Source organism: Canis lupus, chromosome 27 (genome assembly GCF_048164855.1).
Source record: "Canis lupus baileyi chromosome 27, mCanLup2.hap1, whole genome shotgun sequence".
Classification (NCBI taxonomy): Eukaryota; Metazoa; Chordata; class Mammalia; order Carnivora; family Canidae; genus Canis; species Canis lupus.
In genome coordinates this window covers 30,932,136-30,955,241 of record NC_132864.1, presented here as the reverse complement: position 1 = coordinate 30,955,241, position 23,106 = coordinate 30,932,136, and the positions used below count along the sequence as shown (strand labels likewise).

General features: G+C 43.2%; 2 protein-coding genes across 22 annotated transcripts in view; one reads left to right on the top strand and one right to left on the bottom strand.

The window, feature by feature from the left end:
* SFI1 (SFI1 centrin binding protein) overlaps positions 1-16,061 on the bottom strand; it is a 99,051-nt gene extending 82,990 nt beyond the window's left edge. For 4 of the 7 annotated variants that reach the window (XM_072803306.1, XM_072803310.1, XM_072803309.1 and 1 more), the window contains exons 1-2: positions 11,791-11,949; positions 5,335-5,460 (exon numbers count right to left, since the gene is read on the bottom strand). In XM_072803306.1, the coding sequence (XP_072659407.1) occupies positions 5,335-5,432 (98 nt within the window). In that variant the 5' untranslated portion in view covers positions 5,433-5,460; positions 11,791-11,949. Of the gene's footprint in view, positions 1-654; positions 759-5,334; positions 5,461-11,790; positions 11,950-14,843; positions 15,023-15,921 lie in introns of those variants that run through there. The other 3 variants (XM_072803307.1, XM_072803308.1, XM_072803312.1) reach the window with 3 other exon arrangements.
* Positions 16,062-16,338: 277 nt separating this feature from the next.
* The window catches only part of EIF4ENIF1 (eukaryotic translation initiation factor 4E nuclear import factor 1), a 48,365-nt gene continuing 41,597 nt past the window's right edge, over positions 16,339-23,106 (top strand). For 7 of the 15 annotated variants that reach the window (XM_072803330.1, XM_072803318.1, XM_072803317.1 and 4 more), the window contains exons 1-2: positions 17,027-17,045; positions 17,447-17,569. In XM_072803330.1, the coding sequence (XP_072659431.1) occupies positions 17,474-17,569 (96 nt within the window). In that variant the 5' untranslated portion in view covers positions 17,027-17,045; positions 17,447-17,473. Of the gene's footprint in view, positions 16,497-16,664; positions 16,803-16,845; positions 16,974-17,026; positions 17,046-17,446; positions 17,570-23,106 lie in introns of those variants that run through there. The other 8 variants (XM_072803328.1, XM_072803326.1, XM_072803329.1 and 5 more) reach the window with 6 other exon arrangements.

The window sequence follows — 23,106 nt, the reverse complement described above, 5'->3', positions numbered from 1 at the left end:
GGATGCAATCTGGTACAGCCACCATGGAAAACAATATGGAGGTTCCTCAAAAAATTAAAAAGCAGACCTACCATATGATCCACAATTCCACTTCTGGGGATTTATCTGAAGGAAAAAAAAAAACCCCACTAACTCTAAAAGATATATACACACCCCCATGTACACTGCAGCATTATTTATAATAGCTAAGATACAGAAACAACCTAAGTGTCTACTAACAGATGGATAAAGAAAATGTGATATATATATATATATATATATATATATATATATATATATATTCAGCCATAAAAAAGAATGAAATCCTGCCATTTGCAACATGAATGGCCTTGACAGCACTGTGCTAAATGAATCAGGTCAGAAAAAGACAAATACCATATGATCTCCTTTATATATAGTGGAATCTTAGAACAAAATAACAAGTTCAATAACAGACAAAAAGAACAGATTGGTGATTGCCACAGGTGGGGTGTGGCAAGGCGGGTGTCAAAATGCCTGAGGGGAATCAAAGCTACAAACTGCCAGTTATAAAATAAGTCAGTTATGTGGATAAAATGTACAGCATGGTGATAGTTAATAACCATATTGCATATTTGAAAGTTGCTAGGAGAGTAAATCTTAAAAGTTCACACCACAAGAAAAAATTCAGGGCACCTGAGTGGTTCAGTGGATGAGCATCTGCCTTCAGCTCAGGTGGTGATCCCAGGGTCCTGGGATTGAGTCCTGCATCAGGATCCTGGCAGGGAGCCTGCTTCTCCCTCTGCCTATGTCTCTGCCTCTGTGTCTCTCATGAATTAAAAAAAAAAAAAAAAAAAAAAGGACTCTGTCACTGAGGAAGAAGGTGCAAGCCTTTGGATAAGTCTACAACTTCATCCACCAGACAGCTAGAAGTTGTTGGCTTCCTATCTATATCTAGCCCTTCCCCATCTCACAAGAAAAAATTCTGTAACGATGTATGGCGAGTTAACTAGACTTACTGTGCTGAGCATTTCCTGAACAAATGTACAAATACGGAATTATTATGTTGCACACCTGAAACTAACAATGTTGTACCTCAATCATACCTCAATAAAAACTTTAAAAAGGAGGGCAGAACACTCCTTGTTTCATCTCAGCTGAGAATGTGCCTATTGAGCAACTCAAATCTTGTAAGGCTCTACCCATGTCCAAGAATGACCCTGAGAACACCGAGAAATTGCTGAGAGATCTGGGGATTAAAATAAGTTTTGGAGGGCAGCCCGGGTGGCTTAGCGGTTTAGCACCGCCTTTGGCCCAGGGTGTGATCCTGGAGCTCCAGGATCGAGTCCCACATCCGCCTCCCTGCATGGAGCCTGCTTCTCCCTCTGCCTGTGTCTCTGCCTCTCTCTCTGTGTGTCTCTCATGAATAAATAAATAAAATAAGTTTTGGAGATTATGTTACTTCACAAATTCAGGATCTGCAAATAACGAGAATCAACTGTATATATTTCTATAGACTAACAAAAATAAAACTATATTTATATACTATTTTCAAACCACAAACACCAACTACAGGAGTAAATCTAACAAAAGTTGTATGGGTGCCTGGGTGGCTCAATCGGTTAAGCACCCAACTCTTGATATCGACTCAGGTCATGATCTCAGGGTCCGGGGATCATGTCCTATGTAGGGCTCCACACACAGTGGGGAGTCTGCTTGTCTCCTCTCTCCCTGCTTTCTTGCATGCACATGCTCTCTCTCTTTCAAATAAATAAATCTTTAAAAAAAGTTGTAAACATTTGGGGTGCCTGGCTGGCTCAGTCAATAGAGCATGTGACTTTTGATCTCTTAGGATTGTGAGTTCAAGGTCAACACGAGATGAAGGGCTTACTGAAAAAAAAGTTGTAAACATTTCTGTAGGGAAAATTTTAGGACTCACCAAAATAGTTATTTCCTCCAATCTGATCTATAGCTTCAAAGTAATCCCAATTAAAACCCCAACAGTTTTTGTTTTGTAGGGAGGGAAAAAGGCCTGTCAAGTTGATTCTGAAGCTTATATAGAACTGCAAAGACCAAGAATAGCTTACAGTCATTTTTTTAAAAAGTACTTGATGAGGGGTGCCTGGCTGGATCAGTTAATAGAGCATGTGACTCTTGATCTCAGGGTCATTAAGTTGAGCCGAGCCCCATATTGGGTGTAGAGATTTCTTCAAAATAAAATCTTTTTTCTACAGTGCTTAAAAGCACTAGGTAAAAAGCCCTACTTAGATCTCAGACTTATTATAAAGCTATATAATCAAGACATCATGATTTTGTGGCAAGGACAATTCCAACCATAGGCACAAAGTAGAAAGCCCAGAAACAGACCTGAGCTTGAATGGACTTTTGATTAATGATAAACATGGCACTGCAGAGAAGTCTTTTCAATTGTGCTGGCACAACTGGATATCCACATGGGAGGCAAAAAAAAAAAAAAAAAAAGTTAAACTCACATGACACACACAAATCACTTTCAAATGGTCTGGAGAAAAAAACGTGAATGGTAAAATAATAAACACTGAAGGCAATTCGGAATACCTTCATGACCCCAGGAAAGGAAAAGATCCCTTAAAACATGACAGATTAGATATATTTAAAAAGACTGATCATTTTTACTAAAGTTTAAAACACTATAATTCGGGATCCCTGGGTGGCGCAGCGGTTTGGCGCCTGCCTTTGGCCCAGGGCGTGATCCCGGAGACCCGGGATCGAATCCCACGTCGGGCTCCCGGTGCATGGAGCCTGCTTCTCCCTCTGCCTGTGTCTCTGCCTCCCTCTCTCTCTCTCTGTAACTATCATAAATAAAAAAAAAAAAAAATTAAAACACTATAATTCATTAAAAGATACCAGAATGAAAAAAGTGAGCTACAAAGACAGAAAAGATATTTGCAACACATAAAATATAGAAAGAATTTGTATTTTTTTTAAAGATTTTTAAATTTATTTATTCATGAGAGACACAAAGAGAAAGGCAGAGACGTAGGCAGAGGGAGCCCAATGTGGGATTCAATCCTAGGACTACGGATCACATCCTGAGCCAAAGGCAGATGCTCAATCTCTGAGGCACCCAGGCGTTCCAAGAATTTATATTTGGAAATACAAAAATTTCTATATATCAAATGGGGGAAAGATTCAATACACAACTGAATAGAAAAGTGGGTTTAGGGATCCCTGGGTGGCGCAGCAGTTTGGCGCCTGCCTTTGGTCCAGGGCACAATCCTAGAGACCCGGGATCGAATCCCACGTCGGGCTCCCGGTGCATGGAGCCTGCTTCTCCCTCTGCCTATGTCTCTGCCTCTCTCTCTCTCTCTCTCTCTGTGTGTGACTATCATAAATAAATAATAATTTACAAAAAAAAAAAAAAGAAAAGTGGGTTTAAGACTTGAATATGTGCTTCAAAAAAGAAAATCCAGATGCCCCAAAACAGGTACTCAACAACAACAGAAATCATGAAATACAAATAAAAAGCACAGAGAGCTATGACCACAACCCTACCACAGAAGCACAGTATTGGGGAGATGTGGGGCAACAAGGACACCCGAACATGACCAGTCAGAGCACAAACTGGTACACCAATTTAGAAAACAATTACCTAGCAAAATTGAAGATTCTCTTCTATTCTGGCCCAGAAACCAATTCTGCTTATCAGAGTGAGATCCCAAAACCAACAGCATCAGTTTAGAAGTTACTAGAAATACAAACCATTGGGTCTGACTGAGATCTACTGAATCAGAAACTGATGGCAGAGTCCAGCAATCTCTTTCTGTTGCAGGCTCAAACTTGAGAGCCACTGCGTGTCACTCTATGCATATGAGATGTTCATCACATTCAAAAACTGGAAACACCCAAATGCCCATCAACAATATTGCATATGGATGAACTGTGTAATATTCTTATATCATGGTATCACACAGCCAGGAAAATGAGCGAACTACAGCCACAGACAACATAAAGGAATCTTAAAACCTTAAAAGAAAGAATCAAGATACAAAAGAATACATGTAATATGATTCCATTTATATAAAGACAAAGGGGCAAAACTAAACTATATTGTTCTGAGATGTAAACCTATAAAGAAATTTGAGAAAATGATTACTATTAAGGTAGGATGGTGGTTTAGGGAAGGAGCAGGAGTGATTAGGAAATAACATAAAAAGGGACTTCTGAGGTGTTGACAATACACTATTTCTTTACCCTGTAATGGTTACATGTTTGTTTCAAAATGATATAGTAAACAGTACATTTTATGCATCTTTCTGAATCCATGTTCTATCTAATAGTTTAATGAACTGCAATTCCCACCCCTTCTTCCCCAGTGCCCACACCGGCATCTCCACAACCTAAGAGATGCTCAAGGAGGAGCACAAGGTGGCTGTACTCAGGGTGCCCTAGAGCTCAGCTCCTGTGGCTACCAGCATGATCAACATCTGCAGCAAGACTTCAGTCCCCAACCATATAGTCTGGTCCCTCTTTAACAAAATCTTCATGAACTTGTACGGGGCTTCCCAGAATTCATCTATTCCATGAAGTCTAAGGACCAGAAAAGATGGTGGGTGATAGGATTCGGGCCCAAGACTGTGCCTCCATTGCCAAGTGCCTGAACATCTGGCCCCTGGTCTTGGGTCTCCTTCTGATCATTACATTTACTGTTATTTTTGCCACTGGATCACTGATAATTTTCTAAGCAATTTCAGAGGTCATAAAACATTATGGAAGCTATTAGCAGCTGCCCATGGCCTGAGGCTGTCACTCCTCTCACAGCATTTTATATACACATCAGTCTGCAATTGAATTCAATAAAGTACTTGTGTGGGGGGGGGAAGGGGACAAAAAAAAAAAAGAACTTCCAACTTCAGCAAAATCATCCTCATTCTTGCTCAGAATCATGAGTTTAGTGATATTTCCAGACACTCAAAATGGTTTTGAACCATAACATGATGTATGAAATGTGCATTATATTCTGCACTCTAGATGATAAACCCAAAATATCAACAAAAAAATCTTACCCAAAGTTCCTTTCTTACCACTCATGATTTAGGAAGAAACTTTTTTATTATTTATCATTTTTATACAAAAATGTTTACAGGTTTATATGGGCCACAATTTCAGCTATTTTTTTTTTAAAGATTTTATTTATTTATTCATGGAGACACACAGAGAGAGGCAGACATAAGCAGAGGGAGAAACAGGCTCCCTCCAGGGAGCCTGATGCTGGACTCAATCCTGGGACTCCAGGATCATAACCTGAGCCAACAGGAGATGCTCAACCACTCAGCCACCCAGGGCCCCCCTGCTTTTTTTTTTTTTTTTTTTTTAATTTTAAGTCCTATCACTTACCTGGAGTCCACCTTCCTCTGCATTCTCAGCTTCCTTCTTTTTTGATGGAAATTAGGCCAGTGGCTTGATATATACTTCTTAGTAAGCAGATTCTTCATGAATCAAAAAGTTTTTTATCTTCCCCTTCTAAACCATAAGAAAAAGAGGGAAAAGGAGAGTAAATTATCTGAAGCCTTTTAGGAGTCACATTTTTTTTAAAACATTTTATTGATTTATTTGACAGAGAGAGCACAAGCAGGGGAAGCAGCAGAGGGAGAGGGAGAAGCAGGCTTCCCAATGACGTAGGGTTCATCCCAGGGCCCTGGGATCATGACCTGAGCTGAAGGCAGACACTTAACTGACTGAGCCATCCAGGCACCCCATGAGCCACATTTCTGAAAAGCTATATGCCACCTCCTAATCTCCTCTCCTTAATTCAACACTAGATGAGCATAGAAAGTCTATGAAGTTTTTTAAACTGAATTTTTATTTTTTTTATTTTATTTTTTTTATTATTATTCATTTATGATAGTCACACACAGAGCTCTCTAGTAATGGCACTCTGAATTTTTTTTTAATTTTTTTTTATTATTATTCATTTATGATAGTCACACACAGAGAGAGAGAGAGGCAGAGACACAGGCAGAGGGAGAAGCAGGCTCCATGCACCGGGAGCCCGACGTGGGATTCGATCCTGATTCTCCAGGATCACGCCCTGGGCCAAAGGCAGGCGCCAAACCGCTGCGCCACCTAGGGATCCCTAAACTGAATTTTTAAAAAGTTATTTTATAAGAAAGAAAACTGGGAGGAGAGAGAATGATACTCAAAAGGCTCTAATTGGCTCATTCTTCCAGGTACTCTAGGGAAGGAGTGGGAAGTTTAATACCTTAAACTTCCCTTCATAAGGGCACTAGTAAGAGGCCAAGATTTTTTTTTTGCCTAGATTAGTTTTTTTGGTTGTTAATGTTACCTAGAAGAATCTCCAGGCACTTTTGGTCAATAGTAAATTACTTTATATAGTTTCCATTTTCATTTGGTATAATTTCTACCCATAATATTCATTATGAACCAAAAAAGTAACATCATTTTTATTTATTACTTAGTGCAAGGAGTAGCAATGTTGTGGGTTAGATTGTGTCCCCCTAAAAGATATGCTGAAGTCCCAACCTCTGGTACCTATGAATTGACCTGATTTGGAAATAGTCTTTGCAGATGTAATTAAGATGAAGCCACACTGGAATAAGGTGGGCCCTTAACCCAATACAATGGGCATCTTTATAAAATGAGGAGATGAGACACACACAGGAAGGACAATGCCATGTAAAGACAGACACATGATGACGAAAGTAGAAACTGGAATGATGTGTCCATAAGCCAAGGAACACCAAGGACTGCTGGCAATACCAGAAGAGAAATGCATGGAACAGACCCTCCTCTAAAGCCTTCAGGATGAAGATAGCCCTGCTGACATCTTGATGTCAGATTTCTAGCTTTCAGGACTAAAAGACAATACATTTCTGTTGTTTATAAGCCATGAAGTTTACACTATTTCATCAGAGCAGCCTTTGAAAACTAATTCAAGTAGTAAGAAAAAGAAAAAAGATTTAATTTTTAAAAATATTTTATTTATTTATTCATGTGGGACAGAGAGAGGCAGAGACACAGGGAGAGGGAGAAGCAGGCTGGATCCAGGGTCTCCAGGATCACACCCTGGGCTGAAGGCGGCGCTAAACCGCTGAGCCACCTGGGCTGCCCAAGAAGTAAGATTTAAGTAGGTGGTGGAGGAAAGCTATTAAGGTTGACTTGTCCTATGTTGAGTAATTGTGAGGCATTCATAATAAAATATTCATTCTAAAAAAATGAAACCACCCTTTATACTGAAGGTCACATATTTCAATGACAATCAGAGAAGGAATTCGCCAGAAAACACTTAATCCATACAAAACAAATAGTCCTTACAGAGATCAAACATTTTTCCTCCTTGTGTTTCTGGTATCACACTCCGAGTAATAAAGGTCTCCTTTAGTGACTATTTCTGTAAATTAAAATTAAAGGATAATTCAAGTAAGGATATTTGGTTAAACATTGCTATAATAAATTGGTCATTGCCTTGGGTTTATGTCTTGTTATAATGATTCTATGGAATACCTACAAAGTGGGATACCAATGAGAAGCAGGCCTACAGAATCTCAGAAGAGCTCAGAACTAGAAGGAACAAGGAATGGCTCCCAGAATTGTAGCTATAGGCCACAAAGGAGAGGACTGAATGAAGTCTATATGGTGAGCGGCTGGGGCCCCTGGTCTCTCTCACAACCCTGCCAGGCAGAGTATACAGCTTCTTCTCCACAAACCGCTTTCAGAATTCTGGCAATTAGATTGGTTATCTCCCAGTCAGGAGACTGGAAGAATCTTTGCAGAAGAAGCTAAGAACTAAAAGCTCTCAAGATTCTCACTTCTGTGCTCTACTTCCCTCAGTGAAAAAGCAGGCTTGCCCCACCCCCCCCCCCACCAAAAAAAAGCTCCTAAACCTACAAGTGCTGCCCAGATACTGGGACCTTTTAACTAATTTCTCAGCTGCTGACGCTAAAGAATGAACAATCAAGAATTACAAGACATTTGGACGTGACCTCCAACAAGAAAGAGACCAAAACAAAGGAATCTGAGGAAGTATCACGGTCTGTGATGCATTCCTGCCAAGAACTTGAGTCTAAATATCATTAAGCCTCATCTACAACTAAGAACCAACTTACAAAAAATACAGGGAACAAATGATTCTGCAATCAGCAAAATCAATGATGTACGAAACTTCACGGGACTAACGACCCAGTTCCTTCAACAAATAAACTGAAGAAGAAAGGGGAAAACTTATATGTTAAAAGATACTTAAGATGTAGATCAATCAGGAATGCCTGGGTGGCTCAGTGGTTGAGCATCTGCCTTTGGCTCAGGGCCTGATCCCGGATTCCTGGGATTGAGTCCCACATTGGGCTCCTTCTGCTTCTCCTTCCTCTGCCTCTCTTTCTGTGTCTCTCATGAATAAATAAATAAAATCTTAAAAAAAAAAAGATGTAGATCAATCAAATGCAACGTATGGACTTTGATTTTGGATCTTGATTTTAATAAACTACAAACCAACTGTCAAACAAAAAACATGAAACACAGGACGCCAAGGTGGTTCAGCTGGTTAGGCGTTAGACTCTTGATTTTAGCTCAGGTCTTGATCTAAGGGTTATAAGATCAAGCCCTGTGTTGGGCTCTGAGCTCAGCACAGAGTCTGCTTGAAATTCTCCCTTTCCCTCTGCCCCGCCCCAGGTTCATGTGCACACATGCACACACACACTCTCTAAAATAAATTTTTTAAAAAATGAAGAAAGTCTCTCAAAACTGAAAGATGCAAATTCTCAGATGAGATGTCCTGCACGGGGCCAAATGTTAGAGATTAAATACTTTTTTCCCTCATGCAAGGAGAAAAAACTTAAGCTATCTTGTTCTTGAGAAGTTACCAGAAAGCTGGATGTTGTCAAATTAAAAACAATTGTGTTTCAAAGGACACCATCAAGAAAGTGAAAAGACAACTTACTGAATGGGAAAAAATATTTGCAAATCTGCTAAGTGACAAATCTAGATTATATTTTTAAAAATTCCTGCTACCCAATAAAAAGACAACCCGATTTAAAAATGGACAAAGGACATGAATAGACATTTCTCCCCCAAAATACATAAGTGGCCAATAAGCATATAAGATATTCAACATCATTACCCATCAGAGAAATGCAAATCAAATCCCAATGAGATAATAATTAGTATGGTTACAATAAAAAAGAAAGATTGGGGCACCTAGCTGGCTCAGAGGAGCATGTGACTCTTGATCTCCAGGTCATGAGTTCAAGTCCCATGCTAGATGTAGAGATTACTTCAATAAATACACTTAAAAAAAAAAAAAAACGAAGATAGTAATGTGTTTGGGTGAGGATGTAGAGAAAGTGAAACCCTCATACACTATGGTGATAATGTAAAATGGTGCAGCCACTTTGGAAAACTGGCAATTCCTCAAAAAGGTAAATACAGAGTTACCATTTGATCCAGCAGATCCATTCCTAGGTACATAGATAAGAGAATCTAAAACAAGTGTCTACACAAAAACTTATATGTGTTCACAGCAACATTATTCATAACAGGCAAAAAAGGGAAAGCCTAAATGTCCACCAACACATGGATGGACAAGCAAAATATGCTATATCCATACAATGAAATATCATGCAACCATAAAACGAAATGCAGTACTAGTACATGTTAAAACATGGATGCAGGGACGTCTGGGTGGCTCAGGGGTTGAGCACCTGCCTTTGGCTCACTGACGTGATCCCACAGTCCCAGGATCAAGTCCCATGTCAGGCTTCCTGCAAGGAGCCTGCTTCTCCCTGTGCCTATGTCTCTGCCTCTCTTTCTCTCTGTGTCTCTCAAGAATAAATAAAATCTTTAAAATAAAACAAGGATGCATGCTGGCACATGCTAAGTAAAAGAAGCCAATCACAAAGGACCATATATCATGATTCCACTTATATGAAATGTCCAGATCAGATAAATCTAGAGTCATGAAGTAAATTCCTGGCTGCCTAGGGCTGGAAGGATTGAAAAGAAAGGGAGTGACTTCTAACAGTAATGACTTGTTTTCAGGGTGATGAAAATGTTCTAAAATTGATTATGATGATGGTTGTATAACTGAATATAGTAAAAACCATGGAACACTTTCAATTGGTGAATTGTATTCTATGTGAATTATACTGCAATAAAGTGTTAAAGTAAGAAAAAGAGGAGGAGGAGGAAGTAGAAGCAGTAGTTATTAAAGGAAAATGTGTCCTAAAAACCAAGGAAGCAAATTAAGGGGAAAAAAAGGAACCCAGGCAACAGCTAATTCAAAGTAAGAGAACAAAAAGAAGCAAATCCCAGAATAGATGTAAAAGAAGTTTCTGGATTAGAACTGAGTATAGCAGGTACAAAGCCACCAGATCAGATTAGAGCAGAGGAAGATTTCCAGGTAAAAGATGAAATGGCCAGTTTTTAGAGTAATTTTGCAAAAAAAAAAAAAAAAGAAAGAAAGAAAATTAGGCATGAGAAATGCTGACATATTCAGGAAAAAGAATTTAATGACCTGTGCATGAGTACTAGGCAAATGAGAAAATAAGACAATTATTAATTTTGAGAAAATATAATGGGATGTACAAGAAAGATCAGCTGCAGGACTTGGTATGGCTGTGAAATGTTATAGGACACTTATCAATTTAACAACAAATTAACATAACTACTTTGGTGAGATGATAGAAGGAAAACTTCGAGCTAAGCACTTATCTTCCACAAATAACAGTCAACAGTTTATGTGTAAAACTAAAAAAATCAGGAAATATCGCCCATAAGGATATTTATTTCCAATTTGTGAATAAAATCAGGAGAAACAGCTAGCGGAATGGAAATTATAAATGGATGTGGGGCTGTTTTCTATCATAAGCCTTTAATACTGGTTTTTAAAGTCATGTATGTTAACTTGAAAAATTATAGAAGTTAACTTCTTAAAGAAGTTTCTACAGTATTTTGCAGCTGCTAACAATAACTGAAAAATCAACGATCTTCCTAAAGAAAAGCAAGGAAAGACTCCATTTAATTTTAAATTTAATTTCTATCTTAAGCCCCAGAATAAGTTTCAACTACTTATTCCAGGAAGCTTCCCAATCTTCATACGTTCGTGGTACTTAGGCGGGTACCACGATATCTATCTGTGTCAGGTATAGATAGAACTAAGCATTTTTCATTAATAACCTGCTTTTTAACAACCACCCAGACAGATGGTAGCCATTTCATTTTACAGGCGAATTATCTGAGGCCACCAGCTAAGTAGGAGGGCTACGACTGGTACTCAGGTCCCTAACATCATTCGTCCTACAAATAAAAACGAAGCATTTATCTGCCACTGCTGGGGCGACTTCACCGTTTTTGCTCTGTTGGGCCCTCTGGGTTCAGATGGGACCCCTGAGGTGTGTGCACACTACCCCCCACCCCCCACCGTGGCCACGCAGCAGGGACCCAGAATCTTCCCATTCGGAGCCGAGCATGCTAAAGAGCCTTGCACCCACGCAGGCACCGAGCCCCGGCTGCAGCGCACCAGACGCGGGATGAAGCGGCGCCCCTGGGGCCCGGGCGACCAGACGCCGAAGGGCAGCAGCATCGGTAGGGAGCACGCGAGCACCGCGCAGGGCGAGCAAGGCGGGCTCCCAAAGTCCTGCGCGCTCTCTCCACGCCGCTTCCACTCCCAGATCACAGTCCGTGGGCAGGCGGCATCGCCTGCACTTCTAGAGAAGGAAGCGGAGGCTCCGAGGAGAGGCAGAGGGCCCAGCTCGGAGGGATGCGCGCTCGCCGCCGGACTCCAAACCCAGGAAGACGAGCCTCTCAGAGGCTGGTGACGATTCGGACCGGGCCTCATACCTGACTAGTCGAGCACTCGGGCCTCGCGCCTCAGGAAGTCCCTGCGGGAGCCGGCAGACGCGGCCCCGGTTCCTCCCGCCCTAAGGCCCCGGCCGCCTCAGCGCTTCCCGCGCCTCCCCCGCACACGGTCTCGCGCCGGCTCCGCCCCCCGTCTCCACGGCGACGCGGCGTGCGTGTGAAACGCCCCTCCAGGGACTCGCAGTTCGCGCAGCCTCCGTCGAGTAGGCGACACGCCTCCCTCTGACTGCTGAGAGGCAGCTGCAAAGCCAAGTTGCCCCCAAAGAGCGTAGATGGATGCACCGTCTGAGCGGCCTCAAGGTGGGCTCTCGGCCTCCCTGGCCCACTCGCTCCTCTCAGAGCTCAGCTTCCTCTTCGACAAGAGCAGGAGCTTTATAGAATAGTGTCTCCGAGCTACGCCTCGCGCGTCAAGGTCTAGGGATGAGGTTCCCGTCTGGAGGCCCACGCTGACGGACGTCCTCCCCCCCAACCTCCAGGCTCCCGCGTGAGCCTCTCTGGCTCTTGGTTCTCCGTGGTTCCCCAGCGAGTGAGCGGCGGGGGGGGGGGGGGGGGAGGGGGTCCTTATGCCGCCAAGGAGTAAGGCGCGCGCATGCGTGTATCGGGGAGGTTGTCAATCGGGAGGGCGGGGGGAGGGGTCGTTCCGCTGACCCCGAACTTCTAAATTATCCCAGGCTGGGATCTTCTATTAACCCTTCCTTTAAAAATATAGTTAACAAGTACTAATTGCTAGTAAATGGTAGTTAAATTTTTTAAAACTCTGATCATCTTTTTAAAATAGGGGTGAGGGAAGATGGGTGGGGCACTTTCATATGCTTTTCTCCTGTGCTTTGTTAAACATTTGAAAGCACTTGAAAAAAAAAAAAAAGGCACTTGATATTTCTGGTGGAGAGAGCTAAGGCTAGCATTATGTATTTAAATGTTTGAAGGATTTTATATCACAAATATGAAAATAACTTGTTGGATGTCCCGGGAATAGAATCAAACAGGTCATTTGCATTTTTGCTGTCTTCCATATATGCTAATGTCTAACTAAAAAACAGGTGTTTAAAAGAAGTTCCACTTCAGCAGGACACGGGAAGCAATCTTCTAGGGATGACTAATTTAGGGAGTTTTGAAGTCCTAATTAACACTGATATTTACTAACCATAAAATTAGTCTTTCTTATAAGTACTTTGTGTTTTTTAGGTGATTTGTTGATGCTTTATTCCTCTCATGTACCTTTACTACCCTCGACTTTGACTAATTTGGGATGGGATGAGAGACATTTTCACTTGAGTTATAATGCAAGTAATTACTCCTGTCAGGAAAGATTAGAACATAATAGTATAGACTAACAATAGCTAGTGCAGCAGAACTTACATGATTTCAGTTTGGTCTGTTTGTAGTACTTCCCATAAATAAAATCAAACATGTAAAGCACCAGAAAGTATGGGGGCTCTGCAAAGAATTTGGTTTTTTGGTCTTCTAAAAGTCCCTTAATTTCCTTATAGTCCTTAACCTGAGTACATGATGCCACACACCTGTGAAACTGTTGCCATCTCATTTTCTTAGAACCTGGGATTACCCTAAGAGCAAGAAAAACTGAACAGAAAAAAAGAAAAAAAAAAAAGGCCCAGTTAGAGAGGCACCAGCTAGTTGAGGTATAATCCCAACATTCTGAGATGAGGCTGCTCTCAAAATTACTAGGATTTCAATATTTTCATTTGCTTCTCTACTGCTCTTGAACTGCTACTTTCCCCAACTGACTCAACTTTGGAGTTCCTTTATGCCAAACTTTGAACCAACAATTGAACCTAAACTAAAATCTTATCTTTAGTAAAGAATAAGAGTAAATAATTTCTTATTCTCTCAAAGAGGCTTCTCATGTGGATATTTGAAAATTCACTATTAACTGCAAAAAAAGGGGCACTTAGAACTACAGTCATTCCTACCGAAAACATTCAAAAGCTACAATGAAACAAGGATTTGCAAGCATCTAGGTTTTGCATGACATGGGTGAGACATTCATAGATGCTCTTCATTAGTAAATTATTACCTTTACTCCCAGGTACTAATTTGCAACTCCTTTCATAAGAACAAATTGAGTCTCTGGGATAGAAATGAGTTGAGACCAGGGTTCTACAGGATACTAAAGGAGAGCTTGGTGGAAGAGTGTGTATCCCAACGAGGAAAGACCAAAGGGTCCAGGAAATTAGCTCCAAGCCAGGCCTCTATCATGCCAGCTACAATGCCTTGAACAGATTTTAAGTGTATTGTGGTAATTTAAAAATATGCTTACAAATTATTTGACCCTTCTCCCACATAAAAGCAGTCTGTCCCTTCCCCATAGTGATTTCTAATAGAATATGGCATGTGGCAGTACAGAGTGATTCTGAGGCTAGGTTAGAAGAGAGTTCAGCAACTGGCCACACTTAGAATCCTGCCACCATGTTGTGAGAAAAGCTCAGGCCACAGAGAAAGGGCATATATAAATGTTCTAGCCAAAAGCCACTATCAAGCACCAAACACGTGAGCCATTAAATGATCCTAGCCCCAAACTTTCCACCCATCTGAATGGAGTAGAGACCCGGTGTCCCAGCTAGAAGTGGCCTAAACTGCAGGTTTGAGAGCAAAATATTGAGGTAAGCTACTGAGTTTTGACGGGGTTTATTACACAGCAATAAATGACTAGAACAGTGTTTTTAATATTATCTCATCTCGAATTCCCACGACAAGCCTGAAAAGTAGGTACTGCTTGCTATCCCTTTTTGACAGAGGAATAAACAGGTCCAGAAAGATGGTATGACTGGCTCAGGTTTCACACCAAGGGGTGGAACCAGGATTTAAGAGCTTCAAAGAAGGGGCCTTCTTCATTATTCCTGATAGCAAAAGGATTATACTATTTCAACAGCCTCAGGAAGAACCTGAATTCCAAAAGCAGCTTGATTCCTAAATTCAGACAAGCGCTGTTTCATTACCTGCAACGTGTCTCTGAACAGGCTTTAAAAAAAACAACTCAGAAGCTTTATGGATGTTGTATAAGGCTTTTTACCCACCTTATCCTTTGTAGTCTTGACAACAGCCCCTGTGAGTGGGTTATCTTTCCAATTTTACTGATTAGAAAACCAAGGCTAAGGATAATGAAATGGCCTAATTCTCCCCCAGCCTGTAGAGCGTGGTAGAGCTGGGATGCAAACTCGGGCCCAATTTGCAAACGTTTCCCTCTGCCTCTCGCCTGCAAAAATAGGTAAGAAACACAGTTTATTCAAAAAAAAAAAAAAAAAAGGGGGGGGAACACCTTTTATTCAATATTATAGAAGGAAAATGTTTTCGTAATTTTCTCGGTTGCCAAGACTCCTAAGGGAACTTAGGGATCACTCAATGCCCAATCCACTGATTTTACATGTGAAGCTCAAAGACAGTAAAACCCTTCAGAGAAATGTAGACTTCACTACCCCTTGGTGAGAAAATTTACGTTTCCCTCTCCGCCTATGTGTCGTTTCACACTAACCCCGGGCGGTCGCGTGGGGCAAAAACCAGGACTGGGGATGTTCCTGCAGACCGGGCTCACGTGGGGTCTCCGTGAAATCTTTACGGATCACTCCTCCTCCGCACGGCATTTACCCTCATTTCTCAGAGCGGGGAAATTATGTTTGCTATTACTGCTCTGCTCCCGTCCGCCGGTCTCGCCACTGTGTACTACGCGCTTGACGTTCGCCGGCTCAGTTCACCCGAACACACTCGCACTTCCCCTTCCCGTGCAGGTTACGGAAAGCATCGGGTAGTGGGCGGGGGAAGCCGTCCAACGAGTCTGTCAGACGCCTTCCGTTCATTCAAAAGCAATCGTGGCAAATTTGTCAATGCAACGATACGCAACCCCACAAACTTACAGAGAGGGGCCGTTTTGGAAAGGAGGAGAGAGAAAACCCGAAAAAGTCAGGGCTTTGCCCAAACATTACACTGCTAACCAACAACCCGAGACTCGAGCCCACAAATGCCAGGCTCAAAAGACACGCCCCAGGTTCGCCTCAGACCGCCACCGCCGAAGCCCCAGGGCTCCCCGCCGTCGCGAACCGGGCGAACTCGGCAGCCGACGCGCTCCCCAGTCGCACCCGGCCGCGGACCCCAGCCCACCTCGCTGAAGCCACCGCCTTCCTGACAGAACCGCCGGGCGCGGGCTGCGGGCTGCGGGCTGCGAGCACCGCCCGCGCCGTTCCGCGCCGTTCCGCCCCGCCTCGAAGCGCGCGTGGGAACGCAGCGTCCTCCCCGGGGCTGCCCGGGACGCCCGCCTGTGCGCACCGGGAAGGGCTCCCGCCGCCGCCGCGCCAGCCCGCTCCCCGCCGCCGCCATCTCGCCCCCGCCTCCGCCTCCGCCTCCCCGCCGCCGGGCGCGCGCTGGGGCCGGCGCCTGGGGAGAGCGCCGCGATGTCTGTCTTTTCCGCCCGGCACCGCGGCGGCCACCTCACATCCGGGCGCGCAGCGGCGAACGCGGCGCTGGGGCCCGGGTGCGTGGAGGGAGTTATTAAGGGGGAGGGGGCCTCGGAGGAGGAGCGGAGGGCTGGGCCGCGGTTACGGCGGCTGAAGAGAGACAGTCCGAGCGGGTGGGGGGGCGAGAGCGAAGGCCGCGCGGAGCAGCCCTCGGACCGGCGCGGGCGGCGAGGAGGGGAGCGGCGGCCGAGCTGAAGGGCCGCCGAGCGGCGGAGGCACCGAGTAAGGGCCCGGCGGCGGCGGGAGCCGGGGCGCCGCGCGCCCAGGGCACAGGGAGGGCAGGGGCGCGGGCGCGCTGCTCCCGGGGTCGCGTGCGTGAGCGAGCGCCGGGGCGCGCGCGGGGGGCGGGCAGGGGCGCGAGGCCGGCGGGGCGGCCGGCGGGCAGCAGGCGGGCGGGGGCTGGCGGGGCCCGAGCCGCCGGGCCGGGCCGGGCCGGGGCGGACGGCGGCGGGCCTGCGCCGGCTCCAGCTCGCAGCGGCCGGGCCGGGGGATTCGGCCTCCCCGCTCCCTCCGGCCCGCCTCCCCTCCGTGAGTACAGTCCCCGCCCTTCTTCCGAAGGAGGCCGCTGGGCCGGGGCCTGCGCGAGAGGCCGGTGGTTGGGGTCGCGGCCCGGGAAAGCCGAGTTTCAGAGCTGGATCCGGAGCTCGCCCCTTCCTTGCCACGGGCGCCCCTGACATGGCCACAGGTGCCGCCGGCTGGGTGAGGGGCGCTCGGGCCGCAGCCCCACTCCCTGGCCCCTGGATAACAAGGGGCAGCTGGCGCCGTCCATTGGCAAGTGACAGGCACTTTACCACAGTCCGACTTCCCGGATCCCCAACCCCGGCCGGTCTCCTACCTGCCCCCACTCAGGAAACTTCCCCACTACTGTCTGAACGTCCTCATAGGTGGCAGTGACTAATTTTGGTTTCTTTTTGTCTTAAATCTGCTTAAAAGCTGTACCCTGATTCGAGTACCTTCCACTTATGCTTTCCTTACCCCTTTAATGCTTAGAGCACCCCAGCTAAGTACCAGTCGTTCTATTTCTAAATGGGTTCTGGTTTTGTTGAGTGAGGCTTTTTGTTTTGGTTTTTAAAAATAGTCTTTTTAAGAGAGAAGAGAGTCAGTGTTTTAAACGGTCAAGACTTCTGAAAACGTATTGTTCTCCCTGACAGTTTCGCTGATTTATCTCCCAGGTGCAAAGAATTGTAGACCAAGGAACCATGGATAGGAGAAGTGTTGGTGAAACAGAAAACGGAGATGCTTTCCTTGACCTGAAGAAGCAACCAGCCTCCAAATCCCCCCATCGCTATACAAAAGTAAGTTTTGTTACTAATGGAATAGTGTTTCTTTATAGGTGGGGAGATTAGTAACATTGTGTAGGCATTTCATTAGTATTATCTAGAGTGGGAGTCTTATTCTGACTACATAGACTAAATATTAACTAGATCTAGTAAAGCGTTGCTTTGAATTTCTTTTTCTGCAAGTGTGAATATGCAGTTTAAACTAGAATTTGCTTCTAATTAGCTTTTGGGTGAAGGGAATATTGGCTCAGATGGCATTTGAATTTGTGGATCGGCATATGTTGACACACATGTTCTTTAGCACCTGTGTATGTTACTGACTTATATGCTATAGAATAAGATTTTCAGTTTTGGCATGCAGATAATTCAAGGTCTTCTATTTACAGAAGCTATTGCTTCAGTATCTTGTTGGTGCCTGAATGTTTCTGAAGGGGTTGACAGGACTCAGTGAGGTGTGAGTTCATTTCTTATTCCCTGAAATGATAGGCAGAGTACCAAAATGTGCTTGGGACTGTTGATGAGAAGAGTCATGTTCTAGTTGGTCCCATATCTCTGTTTCCTAAGTATGGACCCAATCAAGGGTTCTGATGTGGTTATTGTCCTTGATTTCCTAGAATAGTGACTGGGTAAAGTTTGAAGTCAGGTTTTGTTTGTGTATTAGTGCCACTGCTCGTACCTACTTGGTAAAGTATCTAGTGCTGTCAGAGGAGTATTCATTTTTAGCATTAAAAAAACGATAGCATTGTATTTATTCAGATTTGGTCTTTCCAAATGTAGTTTTTCCTCAAACCTGAGAGTGCTTGAATATGTTTCACAACTTCATTACCTAAAATGTTGACAGGTGAATTCTGAATGGAGAAAAGCTTATTAAATGAAGGGGAACTAATTTGAACTGCTCTCATAAACTTTTATGATTTCAACTCTCCTAGCACTTTTTGAATTAAAGTTGTTCCTAGTATTCTACTTGTAGAGTCCACACAGAGAGGCTTTTGTGTCCCTTTCACACCGATCAGAGGGTAGCATGTATATGTCCTCTTTATGTCCATATTTAGGCTTACGTCATTTTGGGAGAAGATATTGGTGTCTCCTAGGCTAGAACTTATGTGTGTCTACAGTAAAGATTAAGAAGCTCAGCATTGCCCATTTGATAGTCCATTCTCAGAATTTTGTCATACTTAGATAAATGTGCTTCAAAGAAATGATTAAGAAAAGCAATTTTTTAGGTTGACAGTCTTCTCTACCAAATTTAGTTGGAAGTTCATTTACTGTCCACTCCATTAGAGAAGATTTAGTTAATGGCAGTGTTTAGGATCATGTTTAGGCAGTGTTTTGGGTGGTGCTTTTTTTCTTATATATGGGTTTCTCACGCTCTAGTAACGTGGTAACTTGAGGCAAACTAAGCCTTTCTCTTTGAAGAAAGCTTGAAGCCATTCTGTGTTCTAAGAATTGTAATAAATGGTCAGGTATTGCACAACTAGAATTATACTTCAGCCATCCTACTTCTTATCTCCAGTTTGAGATCAAACTATTAGAATAAATAAAGCATTTAGTAATGTTTCTGCCACTTCAAGTTCATGGGCTAGAAAGTTTAGAAGCAAGAGAAGGAAATTGTCCTCAGTAATTTTTATATATAAGCCATGTGTTTTGTGAAAACTTGCAAACGTAGGATGTTTACTACAAGATCAAAAAACACATTCACCAGATGAGAGGGCTCCTTAACCTTTGACCTTTCTTAGTTTAGCATTCATTTGATTTATGAGATGACATTAATGGTCTGTTCAGAATTCTAGGGGTTTTTTCCACAAGGGTGGAGGAGTTCAGAAGTTTGGCCTAGTGCTTTTCAGGGTTACATATCACAGTCTCATGTGTGTTCTGACATTCTTTAGTCCAGCATGCTTCCTAAACATTGATATGTCTGGGGATCACCTATGAACCCTTGTAAAGTGTGAATTTTGGTGGTTAGGTCATGAGTGGGTTTCAAAATCCAGCTTTTTAGCCTGCTCCCAGGTGGTGCCCATACTGCTAGTCCCCTGACCATACTTGAGTAGCAAGGCTTTAGTCTTCCTTGCAGAACAACATATGATCTTGATGTTGTCAAGCAACTCAGATGTGTAATTACTCCTTGGGGTTCAGTTGGTGTCCATTGTGTTTCTATGAATGTCTCAGGAAGTAAAGTTAGAGTCATGTTAGATATTTTCAGGCCTACCTCTAGGCCTCAGTGATGGTTAATTGGGATGGTTATAAGTGGATTTATCATATGCACCTGTTATCCTGAGAGTCTTGAGCCCTTAATTTATAAGCCCACTTAGGCCCATTTTGCCAGGCCAGATTCCTAAGACCAAAAACTGTTTTGGTGGTACTTAAGTGTGCCATTATAAAGTGAATTACGTTGAAGGACTTATGGAGGCTACAGAGTGAGATCTCACCTAAAAATCATAGATTAAAAATGTCTTAGGCAGCCTGGGTAGCTCAGCGGTTTAGCGCTGCCTTTGGCCCAGGGTGTGATCCTGGAGACCTGGGATCGAGTCCCATGTTGGGGACTGCATGGAGCCTGCTTTCTCCCTCTGTCTTTGTGCCACTTTTCTCTCTGTCTCTCATGAATAAATAAATAAATCTTTAAAAAAATGTCTTTAGACAGTGGTTCTCAAAGAATGGTCCCTAAACTAGCATTTAGCACCACCTGGTACCCTGTTAGAAATATTAAATCTCAGGCCCCATTTCGGTGGTATTAGATCAGACTCTAGAGGTAGAGCCCAGCATCCACATGTATTAAATCTTTCAGGGAATTCTGACTCTAATTCAAATTTGAGAGCCATTGGTTTAGAAAGCAAGATGAGATGGTCATGCTTATTAATGGGAAAACTTTGGGACCCATTAACTTACCTTCATCAGAGGTCCTTGTTATACCTATTCTTAAGGTGTAGTACCTACTGTTAATGATACCATCTTCTGCTTCAAATACAGAGTAGAAATGCTTTGGGCTGTTCCACTATTCAGATCCACATTCTTCTTTGAATGGACAGACTGCTCTTAGAGTATACATTCTTGGTGCTGTTCCTCCTTTGCTCCTGTATCTTGCCACTAATTCCTTATTCAGTGTTATTACCTGCCAGTTGAACAGGGTATAAAAGGAGACACTCATAACATTCAGTTTGATGCTGACCAGTGTTAATCATACATGTTAGATCTACCAGCTAAAGAGTTGGCATTGGATTATCTGAGTTTAATTTCATGTGTGCTTTTCATTGCCTTGACTAGTTATAAATTGGCACCATTTTAGTCATCAGTGTCTGTAGGGATCTTCAGAGGAGTCCACCCTGATCTGTAGCAGATGGGCGGTTAGTTACAGTGATACAGCCATGGTTATGTCTTTGCTTTACAACCATTAAAAAAATAGACAAGCACCTGAAGTGGATGGATTTAAGTAATTCTAGCCTTCTTGGAAAGAATCAGTTGCAGGACTGAAGTCCAGCCTCTGAGAAAAGAGGAAGTAGAATTTAAATCCTAGATTGAAGTCAGTAGTCAGATAGTCAGATTTAAGTATACAGAGATCTCATTTGATAACTTCATAGATATTTTTCAAAAATTGAGTTGAGAGGTAACCTCTAACAGGTGGCATTTCAGTGACCTATTTTGCTACAAACTTCTTAAGCTAACATAAAGATGCATATTGGGAAGGGAGAATCATGGTAAGAAAAATCATACAGTATGATGTTTTAGCCGTTCAGAAAACCTAGCTAACTGGAAGTTCTTAGAGGGGGTCGGCTGGCAATACCATAGATAGTGTCTTCTTTTTTTTTTTTTTTTATTTTATTTAATTTATTTATTTATTTTTATGATAGTCACACAGAGAGAGAGAGAGAGAGAGGCAGAGACACAGGCAGAGGGAGAAGCAGGCTCCATGCACCGGGAGCCCGATGTGGGATTCGATCCCGGGTCTCCAGGATCGCGCCCTGGGTCAAAGGCAGGCGCCAAACCGCTGCGCCACCCAGGGATCCCGATAGTGTCTTCTAATTGCTGTTTACTACCTGTTTCAATTTCACGTCATCTTGAAAAGTTGGGATCCAGGGCTATTGCCCCCATGAGTATCCTCTCCTACTTGCTCATTGTGGGAACTTCTAGCTAGATAAGGAATCGGTCATTTTACAACTGGAACCTTTAACATAGAAATTTGTGGATAGGACCTTTGATTCAGGAAAGGGTGCTATGAATGGAGGCTGGCTTAAGGGCAGCCTGCCCAAGCATGTGGCAGTTTGATTCAGGATTCCCAGTAGTCCCACTGGACAAGGACAAACCCAACCCTGAGTGACAGGTGCAGGACACCTTCCCTTGTCCTCTCAAGAGAAGTAGTGAAGAGGAGAGGATAAGGGGCATGGAGACCCACTACTGCCTGGTTTAGGATCCCCTACTTTACCACTTACTTACTCTGTGTGGCCTTCAGCCATACACTTAGCTTCTCTGATTCTCATCTTCTTCCTTTGTAGAATGTGGGTGGAGTAGTATCTACTTCATAGGATTTTATCTTATTTAAAGGTCTTATTTGAGTGAGAATAAGCAGTAGGAAGGAGAGAGAGAGAGAAGCAGACTCCCTGCTGAGCAAGAAGCCTGATCTCAGGACCCAGAGATCATGACCTGAGTTGAAGGTAGACGCTTAACCAATTGAGCCACCCAGGCATCCCAACCTCATAGAATTTTTGTGGGGAATAAATGAGAAAATGCACACCAAGCGCTTAGAAAAGTGGCTGGCATACGGTAAGTGCTGAAAACTGTTTATGATGTAGAAATGATACAGCCTTCTTTAGATACCAACTTTAGATCAAGATGCTTATTTTTTAAATGTCACAGTAACCATTTAGATTTTAATATGAAACTAGTGGGACACCCGAGTGGCTCAGTGGTTGAACGTCTGCCTTCGGCTCAGGGCCTGATCCCAGGATCCAGGATTGAGTCCCACGTCAGGCTCCCTGCAAGGAGACTGCTTTTCCCTCTGCCTATGTCTCTGCCTCTCTCTCTGTGTCTCTCATGAATAAATAAATCTTTAAAATAATAATAATAATATGAAACTAGAAAGCCCTATTGAATATGTAATGCTACTACCCTGAAAATGGTTTTCCTAAATTTCTTCTAGTGTTTACCTACTTAACATTTTATATTGTTTTTATGAGTTGTATAAACACATTTAAAAGCCAAAGTTTATTTTTATTGTGTTGGCCAGATCAACAGAGAAAACACTTTTTTCCCCGTTTCCATTTCCTTAGTTTCAGATCTTTTAATAGAAGAAAGTCTTTGCATCAAATCAGCCACCGTTAGATGCTTAGATGAATCCAGGTGTGAAATTCTGCTTAACAGTTCTGCAGGATCGTTCAAATTCTGATCTCTCTATAAGAGCTGTTCTAAATGGTGCCCATAGCAACAAACATTAATGGGGGATGGTATAATGTATCCCATGTACTCTCTATGTTGTTAGTTCACCATTGCATTGGCTATCATCTGAGGGTACCATTACCCTGTTGTGATCTATTTTTAACAGCTTTCTAATCCTTTCAGAAAAG